The 13,847-nt window shown below is 36.0% G+C and overlaps 1 protein-coding gene and 2 pseudogenes across 1 annotated transcript; 1 reads left to right on the top strand and 2 right to left on the bottom strand.

The window, feature by feature from the left end:
- Positions 1-4,438: 4,438 nt before the first annotated feature.
- Positions 4,439-6,796, bottom strand: LOC120144237 (annotated as a pseudogene).
- A 975-nt stretch (positions 6,797-7,771) lies between these two features.
- LOC120144248 lies at positions 7,772-11,046 on the top strand (annotated as a pseudogene).
- Positions 11,047-12,120: 1,074 nt separating this feature from the next.
- LOC120144246 (exosome complex component RRP45B-like) lies at positions 12,121-13,527 on the bottom strand. The gene is made up of 2 exons (XM_039158354.1): positions 12,668-13,527; positions 12,121-12,472 (listed from the first exon to the last, which is right to left on the bottom strand). The coding sequence occupies exons 1-2, from the start codon at positions 12,889-12,891 to the stop codon at positions 12,388-12,390; spliced, it is 309 nt and encodes a 102-aa protein (XP_039014285.1). The 5' UTR covers positions 12,892-13,527; the 3' UTR covers positions 12,121-12,387.
- Positions 13,528-13,847: the final 320 nt, after the last annotated feature.

Raw genomic sequence — 13,847 nt, 5'->3', positions numbered from 1 at the left:
GATTATCTCGTTGCGATTTTCATTTCGCATTGCGATTTTCATTTCGCATTGCGATTCTCTCGTTGCGATTTTCATTTCGCATTGCGATTTTCATTTCGCATTGCGATTTTCTCGTTGCGATTTTTATTTCCGCATTGCGATTTTCATGTTGGGATTTTCATTTCGCATTGCGATTCTCTCGTTGCGATTGTAATTTCCGTGTTGCGATAGTCAAATGCATGCCTAATAGTGATAACAACTGAATAACAAGAGTTGGTTAAGTCAAAATGGTTGGCCTGAGTCATTAATTCAACTGAAAATGTTAAAAGTTCACACATAAAATCCACATAATACAACGTTTGCATATGAGCTTTTGATGGCAACGTTTACATAATACACATAAAATGTTAAATGTTAAAACGTTTACATAATACAACTGAATAACAACGTTTACATAATACAAAGTTCACACCATATGAGCTTTGGATTTTGATGAGGATCCATATTTTGGTAGAGGAAAAGATGATTTTGATGGCACTGGTGATCCACATGTCAACCTTGTATGACCACTTTCCTTGCACCGACTACATGTCGATCTCTTCTTCTCTTCACCCTTAGACGGTATACGATCGTGACTTTTTGGTCGGCCAGGTAGCCTTCTGTCCATGGCTGGTGGCAAAACTGTTTGTAAGTCATCTGGTATGTCCCACTCAGAAGGATGTGGAATAGGGTAGACAATCTCGGCATAAGTCTGTCGATAAACTTCTGTAGTGTAGCAATCCATAGCGTATGCGCTTGAATCATCTTGGTTTAAATGAAGAGCAACTTTTATAACATGGCCACACGGATAACCAGATGTTTGCCATTTCATACAACTACACGTCTTTGCATTTAGATCGACTAGCCCATTTAAGTTATTATCCAGTACTTGAAACAAAGTGTTTGAACATGGTTCAACTCTCCATGACGTTGACTTCACAACACGTTTCGTTATCTTTTTTCAGTCCATGGTGTAACACGATGTTCCAATGTTCCTGTAAATTTAAATAAATAATACTTAGTAAAATATATAAATATGATAAGTTACGAATTCAAAGAAATAATACCTGCATGGTTTCTTTTCTTGTAGTACCACTGTTGAATAGAGGCTCGAAAAAACTCCATTAACATAGTAATGGGTAATTTCCGGGAATGACGACTTAGAGCGTTGATTGATTCTGCACTATTAGACGTCATGAAACCATATCTTACTCCAAGTTGATGTACTCTTGACCATCTTTCAAACCCGACATCTTCTAGTGTTTGAGCACACTGAGGCAAAACACGTCTTAAACAATTTATATGTTTATTGAAATCCACTTCCCGATAAGCTTTTACAGCCTTCCAGTATGTCCATTTGTGCTTTTTTATACCAGCAGACCTTGATTTTAGATTTCTATACAAATGAACACCACAAAGTCCATGAAAAGCATCTGGGAAACACCTTCTAACAGCGTTGTCAATTGAGTTTGCCCTATCGGATATGATTGTCAGATTGCTAATAGGACTTATGCAATCCCTAAGATGCCCCATAAACCATGTCCATGAATCAGAGGTTTCAGATTTGCCAACCCCGTAAGCTATTGGCAATATCCCATTGTTAGCATCCATGGCTACTGCTAATAAGTTTACTCCAAGGTATCGACCTTTCAAATGTGCTCCGTCAACTATAATAACTGGGCGCATGCAAGTAATAAACGAACGAATCTACAAAATAATATACACAAGAAATATAATCATTTAAATGTGAAATGCATGTAACTAACAAAAATGAGTCAACAAAATTATATTGATTTACTAACCGTAGCACCAATGGCGATAAACAGCAACTCAAAGCGTCCATCTCTATCTGTTTTGATATGAGTTACCGACCCAGGATTTTTCAGCTTTAAATTGTGACAATAAGCCGGCAGTTGGGCAAACGATGCTTCTGGCGACCCCTCAACAATTCCAAGGCATAACATTTGGCTCTCCAAGCTTGAGAATATGATATACTAATCTTGAACCGAGCATTCATGTCAGTCATAATTTCATGTCCCCGATATACCCTGCCATTCAAAAACATTAACTCAGCCAGAAAACCACCCAACACCTTTTTGTTTGCCTGTCTATGGTGAGGAAAAACTTGGGTTCTAGAACATGTATGTTTATCAATAAAAGTCCTAACTTGAAACATTTTGCAATCTTTTATTCTCTTTGCAATCATACGCCACGTACAGTTTTTGTCAATCATACACCTTGTTTCGAAACGATCTTTGCTTGATTTGTTAACTTTTAGTTGATAGCCATCTTCCACACATTTCGTATACAAAGCTATCTTCAAGTCTTCCTTTGTATCAAAACAATCATCTTTCTTGATACGAATAACTTTTGTGTAACAATCAACTGCTTTCTTTATCAACTCTTCTTCCGGTATCTGAAGTAATTCTGGCATATTCCAGTTATACGCCCGTGGCATTTTCTTTTCTTCGGGGACTTTTTCTTCTTCTTTTTCTTCTTCAGGATTATATGAATTACAGAATGGATGTTCAACATGTTCATTCACAGTCGTAACTTCCTCCTCATTATCATCATCAATACATTCTTCGGCAACGGCTGTTTCATCATCAAAATTCGGGTATTGACCAATATCAAAATCATTACACGCAGGGTCTGTTTCTTCTTCTGAAACATCATCAAAATCCGTGTATTGACCAATATCAAAGTCCGGATATTGACCAAGACCAAATTTCGAATACTGACTAGTACTCACAATTTTTTCTGTTGGCTCATCATCGTCTAACTGGTCAATACGAAAACCGGAATTTGGTGCTGAAAGTTGATTGGGATTTGGATTAGAGAAAGGTTGTGGGTTTTGAGAAAAACTTAGTTGATTACTACCCGCTACTGACCCAACATACTACTTCTAGGTTCAACAACATACAATGTAACATCATCTTGTGAAACACTAATGTAAGCAATGAATCGTTCAACATCTTCATTGTCGGTTAACAAATAAACTTTACCATTTCTCTGATAAGATAGCCTAAATCCACTTAGGGGCTCTAAATTCAATTTATTTGAAACACGTAGCATTAGAGTTTCATAAGTTAACTTTTGTAAAGACAATTTTAGTTGAAGATTCATGGGTAAAGGCATATATTGTAAAACACCATTAACATTATCCCATGACCCTCCAAAACACAAATCTATCCAAACATGATCAACATTAGATGATTTCATGGTTGTAAATTAATTTACTAAACAGACGAGCTGCGAAACTAAAACATGTTGCCGGATTGGGAAGGATGTCGTTGGATATAGGAACGGATGTCGCCGGAGAGAGTGATAGATGGAGATGGAATGAGTTGCGATTTAGGGATTTAGTTTATGATTTCAGTGTTATATACCCAAAATTTCAGTGTTGTGATTTACAGACATATGCCCTACCGGATTTACAGATTCTCGTTGCGATTTACGGATTATCGTTGCGATTTACGGATTATCGTTGCGATTTACAGATTCTCGTTGCGATTTACGGATTCTCGTTGCGATTTACGGATACGCGTTGCGATTTACGGATACGCGTTGCGATATACGGATACGCATTGCGATTTACCCATACGCGTTGCGATTTACGGATACACGTTGCGATTTACGGATACGCGTTGCGATTTATGTGTTCGCGTTGCGATTTTCATATTCGCGTTGCGATTTTGGAAAATCGCAATGCGAATTTGTACTATCGCATTGCGATTTTCAAGAATCGCGTTGCGATTTTGGAAACTGATTTGCGATTCTGGGGATCGCGTTGCGATTTTTATTTCGCGTTGCGATTTTATTGGTCATTTTGGCAAATCCAAAAAAAGTTGGTTAAAATCGTATATTATAACTTTTTTTTGGTCACTGAGGCGATTTTCTCTAATAGTTATTGTATCAGGGATGTAGTATGTCGGTGGTAGGGGCGGTTTCTCAAAAATAAATTATTAAAAAGTACATAAAAATAGTATTAATATTAATTAAGATATTTATTTATTTAAATTTTATAGTTTATATTTTAGTTTTAGTTATACATAATTTACCATTTAAAAATTTAAGTTTTTCATTTCATTTTAGTATTCTATAACTTTTTTAATAGTTTAAGTTAACTATAAAATAATATTTGTTCAAAATTTTCTAGACCACTGACAACACTATTGTAGTCACAACTACTCGAACATAAATTCTTTAAAAAGAATAATATTCTCTTTTACTATTAAAACCACTCAAATTTATAATATATATATATATATATATATATATACGATACAATATTAAACAAATTACGATAGTCCAAAGTAAGGATAGATCAAAATGATAACCAATTACGATGTTAAACAAATTAGTTATGAACCAAACAGAACCTAATTGTTCGAGTGAAATGTCCATGGACTCTTCTTTAAATAAAAAAATTTTGCTCCATGCTTTTGCTTCTCCATCCACCAAAACCCTTTCTTCAAGGACCATCAGCATCATCAATCATGGACCGTCGATAAACTGCCGAGGAAGGCCCCGGCTACAAAAATCAACGGTCCACACCCAAAGCAAGTAATGGCAAAAGCCAAATCTTAACCCCAAATTAATAACAATGGTTTACAATTCTAAAAACTTCAAAAACATTCTTCGCCTATGACCTGAAATATATATACTAAGAATCATTTGTAGTGTTCCGGCTTCAAGACACCGATATAAGGCAAGTTCCAACATGGTTCTGCAAAGTCCATCCCATAACCTACGACGAAATAATCCGGACACTGCAAAACAGCATTATAATGATAATGGTTAATGAAAAAGAAAAATGCAGCCATCTGCAAATTATTTAAGAAACCATGCATGCTGCTACCACTAAAGATAAAAAGCTTTTGAATATCGGGACCGGAATTTCGAACAAGTGCAAAAATGTTCGCAATGTAGTCAATCAAATGCTTTATTTCCAAGAAACATGGCAAGTTTCGTAACTATGATTGAAAATCTAACAAGTTGTAGTTCTAATTTTGAGGGAAAAGTAAAAGCTAATTTGATTGCAAGAAAATTAGAAAGCAAGATGTAAAAATGCAACATATCTGGAAGAAGCTCTGAAATATTAGTTTATAAGAAGCTCTGAAAGCAATAATTATTTCTATAAATGATGATATGTTACGAAAAAAAGGAGCATATTCTTCAGAAAGCAGTTAATAAGACACAACAATAATCATAATAACATACAGATGATCCATAGAGAAATTGACTACATATTCTTACCTCAAATCCCTTATAGAACTTTCCATCCCCAACTAGCTTGATCGGAACCTTCCGTCTTGTTGGTTTATCAAGGAAAGCACAGACTGATACAGATAACACTCCTTTTGCTTCCAAGTGTGCAATTAGACAGGATAAAGTGCATCCTGTATCTACAATATCCTCAACCTAAGACAATATTACAAGGACTAATCTATTAGCAAATTAGGTTCTAAATGTTAATGCTCTTATTAAAATGATCGTTAAGGCTTTTCTGCGGTTATTACTTTTACTAAAACTATATAATCATCAGATGTTCAAAACCATTTATCTAGTGCAATCAATCAACAATAAGCACTGAATCATCTATTTTCACCAAATTAGACCCTAAAATGGAAGTGAAACGGTTAAAAGCCACAATCAATTTCTTCCAATCAGGGTTTGGAATAAAACTCAATAGCTAACAAGCAATTGGTTAAAATCCTAAACCCTGAACCCTAAACTCAATTGGTTAAAAGTTAAAACCCAATAAAATGATAGAAGTTTTTCATTTCTTAGCCCTTTTAGAATCTAGATTTTACTTCTCCAAAAGTTGCTAACAATCATAACAATTTAAAATTAAGCAAATGGCTAAAATGCAACGCAGAGTGGTTTGGAAGCATAGCCTTGATGGTAATTATACTGGTCAATCTGGTTATAAGATTTCTTTGGACGAAGAATGAACTGAAGAAACTACTATTGGCAGCTATGCTTGGAGAAAGAAAGATAGGAGGGAACTATGGCATCTCAAAGAGCAATTCAAAAGTGTGCTTTTCCCAGAGAGATTGTTTACCAATATCTCGACTCGGTATATAAAAAAGGGTAATGGGGGAATTACCAGAACGACGTGTTTTCCCTTAACGTCCAGCTTCAAGTCAAGTGAAATAGAAGGAGCACCATTAGAGTACTGGAGCCATAAGATTGAGCTCGAACCAAATCAACAGAGATATCTGGTCGGGAACGGACTTAAAATCACGGGTAATTTGAGCGGCGACAAATGGGACCGTCCCCACCTTCAAATTATTAAATATATTTCGTGAAATTTAATCTCACAATCTCAAAATTAAAAATCTTGTACTCTATCAATCGAACTGAATAGAAAAGAACGAAAACACCGCACTTTTCTATATATATTAGGGTTAACGACTCCAAAGATCATGTAAACTGAACCAAAACCGTTGGATGGGGCTTTGTGTTTAAAGGGTGTGATATCAACCGTCGGATAAAAAAACAAAGGGAAAAGAGAAACGTTCTTCTTCAACACGGGCCCCGAAAAAGCGCTTGGATAATAATATTTGTTTGGGTAAACTACAGTTTCATCGCTTAACTTTACTTTCACTCTTATTTTACTCACCAAAAGTTTAATATTTTTAATTTAATCATTAAAATTTTGAAATACTCCATAATTAAATAATTAATTACCTTATGATATGGTAAATAACACCAAAACGACTCCGATTTTAAAAAATAATTTTATGTTAATACGATACCGTTTTGAAGTCATGTAAAATCCTATTTTTTCCTTTGTTTTCTTCTTTTTCCTTTATATTTTTTTCCTCTTCCTCTTAGTTTTTATAGCTTCCAAAGTCTGGCATCACTCATTATGAGCAGCCATCGTAGATCATCATCAATGGCGTTTCATCATTCTAAAACTTCATTTTCATACCCGTCACAAAGAAAATGCTCTACCTCACCCGCACCCGTCCCGGAAAGTTCTATCGTGCGACAATCTTAATATACGATTAAAAAAAGTATTACCAGTTTTATTATTATTTTTTTAACAAAATCGGTAAAAAATTATCTAAAACATTATTATTTATACCTAAAACATTAATATTTTTATCATTTCTGGTAAAGTGTCAAATATTAACAAAACCGGTAGAAAAAATAATGTTTTAGGTAGCGCTTTACAGGATATGTTAACAAAACCAGTAAAACGCTCAATAATAACAAAATCGGTAGAAATAATAATGTTTTCAGTAATTTTTTACCGGTTTTGTTAAAAAAAATAATAACAAAACCGAAAACGTCTTTCCTTAACCGTATATTAAGACTGTTGCACATGAGACTTTCTCACCCGCACCTGCTTTTCAAAAGATAATATATTATAATTAAGATTGATCGATTCAAAATTCATCAAACAATTTAAATTTTATCATTCTTACTATTGAAGCTCATATACTATCTTTAAATAATAACATGATACATCGTCATTAAACAAATAATCATAATAACTTGTAATAAATATTAATAATTTTAGTTAAATTAAATATTTAAATATGAAATATGCTCAAGCTTGAAATTCCATGGGAGTCCCTTCTACACTTATTTTTAAACTTTAATTAGAAAAAATGCTTATTTTTTCCAAAGGCCGAAGCCAAAAGCCCAATTTCATTCCCTCTCAGTCTCAGCCCAAAAGCGATTCCTTTTTAAAGTTTATTCCTTTGAAATCCGAATAATCCAAATCAGGAACCAAAGTTTCCCCACGAAATCTCTCTACTTTCCCCCCTCGATGGATTCCCTCCAAGCCACTTATAAAGACAATTACAACAAAGAAAAAGCCCCCCAGCCACCGCCGGTCACCGGCGAACCTCTAAAAGAGACTCTTCTCCAAGCCAACGCCGAGCCCATTAAGGAAACCGAAACGCCAAACGGCATCAGCTCTAGCAAGCCCGAAACCACCCAGCTTGCGGTGGCTTCGTCGGATTCTCTCTCTGAAGAAGATCCTACCACCACCACAACGACTGCTTCCGACGAAACCCAAAATCCACTTAAAGTTCCCCGAAACTACGAGGAATTCAAGGACGACGAAGAAGAACCCCGACCCAAAAAGCAGAAGCAGCTCTCGTCTTTAACAACTCCTCCTCAGTACTCAAATTCAGTCCCCGGGATCAGCGATGACAGCCGCACCAATGTTTTCGTCGAAAACAGTAATAACAACGTCAATGCCCCATCAAATCCTTCCCCTGATACTAAAGCGAAGGCAACGAAGAAGTCTAAGAAGAAAAACAATAATGTTTGGGTGACTAAAACGTCGAGGAAAGGGAAAAAGAAGAGCAAAGTGAATAATCAGAATGCTGGGAATGGGGAAGAGCCAGTTTTGATCACCCCTGTTCCCGAGATTCCCTGATAAAGGGGACGATACGCCTGATATGAAAATATGTCTTTCCAAGGTTTACAAAGCCGAAAAAGTTGAGTTGACTGAGGATAGGATGAGTGCAGGTAGCACGAAGGGGTATAGAATGGTTAGAGCCACGAGAGGTGTGGTTGATGGAGCTTGGTACTTTGAAATCAAGGTGTTGAAGTTGGGGGAGACCGGGCATACGCGTCTCGGGTGGTCTACTGATAAAGGAGATTTGCAGGCGCCAGTAGGGTATGATGGCAATAGCTTTGGATATAGAGATATTGATGGAAGTAAGGTGCACAAAGCTTTGCGAGAGAAGTATGGAGAAGAAGGGTATAAAGAAGGAGATGCTATAGGGTTTTATATAAATTTACCAGAAGGTGGGTCTTATGCTCCCAAGCCCCCTCATTTGGTTTGGTATAAAGGGCAGAGTTATGTGCGTGCCCCAGGTGCAAAAGAGGAGCCACCTAAAGTGGTGCCTGGTGAGTTTCTACTGCTATCCTGATTAGATCTTATTCTTTGTGCATTGGATTTGATTGAACTTAATTGGATATGTATGCTGGTTTTATGCTTATTTCTTTATGTTTTTGGTTAACCACGTCTTAAACTGTTTCCATGTATCCTCTAGTTTGGTAATATCTTAGAAGAGAAAGCACCATGTACTTGTGTGGGTGACGCTTAATAAAAATAAATCGAACACACTGCATCATTGCATCTTCTAGGATGGTACTTTCAAAATTGATGTTTTAAAGAGTTCAGAAAATAACTTGTTCCCAGCCACAATATGCTTTTGTGCATTCATTAAATTTAATTATTGATCCAACTGTTTGTTCTTTTTCACTGATTTTCTTCATGGTTTTGAATCAGTTTCTTTCTTTGGTTGCCTTAAAATTGGATAGTTTTGAGAGTAGTTATCTGATCAATGACAACTGGTGTATACTAAAGATTTAATATACATTTTTTAATCAATTTTATAAATTAGTGCAAGGACTGTAAAAAAACATTACATGTCTGTGGCATAGGACTGTTCTTTCTTTTAAAGGTTTTATTGGTAATGGTAGTTAAATTAATGGTTTACTGTCCAGAGTTTCTTTTATTCTGCATGACAGTTCTTGGTTATGGTGCTGTTGATTTCTCAAAGGGTGCAAGGAGGAGATAGATGATTAGATTATAAGCAGTTACTTTGAATTGTTAAAATTCAGATTAAACCTTACCCATCATGCTCAAATTCGTCTAATTATGCTATCCTTCCCTCATTCATTGTTTCACTAGTTCTCTCTGTAACTCTAATGGTTTTAAAATAGGATGTTTACAATATGCTTTGATGATGTTCTCATTAACCGATATTCATCAGCCTTCCAGTGACCAAACTGTAGGCCTTTGCTTATTATGAAAAGATATTGCAAGCCACGAGTCCTTTAAGCAGTACCCTGAGAAGTGACATATTAAAGCTTTCTACGGTGCAAAATTATTGGCTTGTATTTATATGATTCTGTTGGACTTTGCAGTACTCACCATCGCATAAATCTTGTGGAAATTTTGTGTAAAATTGTCGTTTTAGAACACAATGAACCCTGAGATTTAGACAGTTAGTTAGGCCCTTGCTAAATGAAAAAGATATAGCAAGATATGAGTCCTTTTAGTGTGCTTCTGACTAGTGACATATAGAACCTTTGGACAATGCAATTTTACAGCTTGCATTTTTATGATTCAGATGGCTTTGCAGTATCCAGCCCAAAAATAGATTATGTGTTATATTTGAACAAAAGTGACTGATTAGAATACCGTCAACTCTGTTGCATGATTTTGGTTAAATATTTTGATTCTGGCTTCTCTATGGTCATTGCATGGGGTGCTAATTCTCCTTTTGGCCCTTGTCTACAATAAGGTATGTCATAATGGGTAAACTTAGAACACTAATTATAAAGTCTAACCCGAAGCTACCTGGATCTATCTGATTGGATGTGCTATGTTTTGGCTGTTAAACCGTTGTGGTAATATTTAGAGCATTAATAAAAAATGGATTGTTTGTTCAAACCTGGCTGTTTATACAGGCCATTGAAATGACTATATGTTCTGTGTTTGATGAGGACTTTGTTTAGAATATTTACAATTAGCTGGAAATACTGCTTTTCATGTGCTATGCTTGATGTTCCATCATTAATGTTGATAAATGTTGACTTTCCTGCAGGAAGTGAAATTTCTTTTTTCAAAAATGGTGTATGCCAAGGAGTTGCTTTCAAGGATTTGTTTGGTGGTCGTTACTATCCTGCTGCTTCAATGTACACCCTTCCAAATCAACCAAACTGTGTGGTGAAGTTCAACTTCGGCCCCGACATTGAATGCTACCCAGAGGAATTTGGTGGACGTCCACTTCCCAAACCCATGGTTGAAGTTCCTTATCATGGGTTTGATAACCAAGTGGAAAACGGTGTAGCCAATGAGAAGAAACAGTAGTGAGCTTGAATCAGAGACTAACATCATTCTAAAACACCTGCTAATTTGAGGGACTGTTCTATATTTGTAATTTTAATTATTTACTCTTGAAATTAGATCTTCTGAGTTGATTGGTTAGTTCTGTAAACTCTTGACTTTCCTTTAAAGATGAGAGAAAGATTAGTTTCCTGCTTGCAATACCTGATCCATGTCTTAGATGTCATTTATTTTACTTTTGTCTCGTGTGTATATCTCGATATAATTCTTTAATGAAGCTCTTCTGCCATGCTTATGACCTTTTTGTTATTTTGAATGCTCTTTTTGTGAATTAGTTCCTTACGCAGATCGCTTGAATGTATTGTGGTAATCTTAATTTGCAGTTTCTACTTTATTCAGACAGGATCAGTAAAATCTCAGAGATCATAGCTTGCATGTGCCACTGACTTTACTTTTTTTTTTTTGGCTTGAATTTTCAATTATAGTTTCTCAATCAGACCTGATTCACTTCGCCTTTTTCCTGTTAATAGAATGTGCGTTCTGCGTTCTGTGTTCTGATTCCTTAAACTGAGTAAAGCAGACAGTTTGCAGCAGGAGACATTACACAGGTCTTAAAAAATTGAAATGGTAGCAAATATTTAGCTAGCGAAGTGGATTCTTCTTCCCTCCAAAACATTGAACTCTAACCTTTGGCTTTCACTTGTAAACCTTTTGCAGGTGCTAGGAGGATAGAAGGAATTCACGGGATTGCACTTATTGGAACAGTCCCCTTGCAGGTAAATTCTGATTCCTAATTAAATAGGAAAATGGTGTAAATTCCACTGGCATCAAGGAAATGATCAGGTTGGCTGATATGGTAAAGGGTGCAAAAGCAGTAAATCAACAAAATTAGGGCTGTAAAACAAGTAGAAAGAAGTTAGAATTCTAGCTTAATTTTAAAATATTCTATTATTTCATTTTTTAGTGAAGTATTAGACGTTTCGGACAAATTAGAGTATTAGCTTGCTTGTGTGTTAAGGTTAAAGAAAAAAAATTACTTGCGAGAAAAGCAACCTTGTTTACAAAAAGTCTACTATAAATAAGCTGTAATATATTTACAGCTCTCTTATTATTATTTATCTTTGAAAACCACTGGGTTCTCTAGAGCTCCATCTTTCATATTCATTGTTCAGCCTTAATTGTTCTGTTTACTGCTGTTTTTTCTTCTTAACCACATCAATATTAGGAAAGTTTAGTATGATTCGGTATCCACAGCCCTGCTTTCCCTGTAAGACAACTATAAACCTTCAATTACCTTTATTTGAATAAGAACAACACAGTCAAAAACCAGAATCTAAGTTCCACCACATCCAGCCCCGACCCTGAGGGTAAGCGAGGGGGGCGACCGCCTAGGGCCCTGGTTTGGAGGGGCCCATTTTTGAAAATATTTTCAGCTTTTAAGCAAATCCATTGACAAGAAACTGAGGGTGAAATGCTGGAAGATGGTGATAGTGAAGCTGAACCAGACGAAGCACCCAGGCCTCATGCTCTACTATACACTAGGGCCCCAAGTTAATTTTTAGGGGCCTTATTTTTATTTTGTCTAGGGCCCTTAAAATGTCAGGACAGACCCTCGTCACATCCCTGAAAAGTTTAGTAGAAACTTGCATCATTAGGAAATCAACATTCATAAAAGCAAGGGCATGCTCATTAGGTGAGATCTAACATTTTATAGAACAAGAAAATATTGCTGAAGAAGCCAAATACATTCAATAAAAATGAAGACAAGACAAAGCTGGAAAAGTAAGTTCCAATAAAATCTTTTAAATTTAACAGTACCTTAGACCACGGTCAATTATACGTCCCAACTCCACAGCCAATTCTCCAGGACGACCTGGCTCAAATGAAGGATCAGCCATTGGAGAAAATTCTGTGATGATTGAAAGCATCCCTTCCTTAGGCCGATCTTTATAAGGCTGAACCAATTGAGCAGTAACAATGCCCATAACAAGAGTCTGGCCTAGCTGCACCTCTGATGATCCATCCCCTCTGTAAGTCACCATAATAATTAAACACCGACTTTTACCAACAAATATCCACCAAACAAGCTATTCATACAGTAAATGATATCATTTGATACTTCCAGAAAGAAAAAAGATGTATGCATCTAATCGCTTCAACTAGAAGAATGGCATCAGTCAAGGTGTGTTTCTTTGATTGTGATTTGTGAAAAAAAAAATCACACAAGAAATTATTACCAAAATATGGAAAACCATTTCTCAAACCAAGGTTCTCATAAACATGCATTTCTTACAGGAAGATAAATTGTTTGTCACCCTGTTTACGATCGTTGCATGTGTTATCCACATTTAGGCTGGTTTATTCAGTGTCTGTATTAAGCATACACATGAGAGAAGTATTAAGCTGTTACATCCGATGGTAATTTAATTTTAGAGTTTGTTGTGGCCTTGTATTAGAATGAGTAATATCCACCTACTCTCAAAGGTTGATTGTATGAAAGATACTACATAACAAATATATCCTTGTAACTTCACACAACATCAAGTTTCAAGATAAGCAACTTTAAAACATAGGCTGAAACAGAGTAATTATGAGCTGAAACGCTGGGAACTTGTTACTGTAGACATCCAAATTCATAAAAGTTGGTTCTTTGTTAGATACACTGAAGAATGATGCTTCAACTTACCAGCCAAACTTGATTGAAATCTTACGTTATTCGAAGGGCTTTCGGCCATCGATTCGAATTTCAGAAAGAAGAGCGGTTTTGATGAAATTCTTATCGTTCACTGTCAACCGCCACGCATTCGAAATTCTGCCCTCCATTGCGCCTCAGTTTCTCTGCAAAATTGTGCCGAAGGATTGCTGCTTTTACGTATATATTTCATCAAACAGTTTCGACCTTCTACTTGAACTAATGTAATTTTGAAGAAAACTCGACACTTGCAGATTTTTATCAAATCCTCTTGTCTTCTAACGTGAAAGGCTGAATTTTGGATAT

The sequence above is a fragment of the Hibiscus syriacus genome, unplaced genomic scaffold (genome assembly GCF_006381635.1).
Source record: "Hibiscus syriacus cultivar Baekdansim isolate YM2019G1 unplaced genomic scaffold, ASM638163v2 tig00110885_pilon, whole genome shotgun sequence".
NCBI lineage: Eukaryota > Viridiplantae > Streptophyta > Magnoliopsida > Malvales > Malvaceae > Hibiscus > Hibiscus syriacus.
The sequence above is the reverse complement of the archived record's forward strand: the minus strand, read 5'-3'. Positions and strand labels throughout refer to the sequence as shown.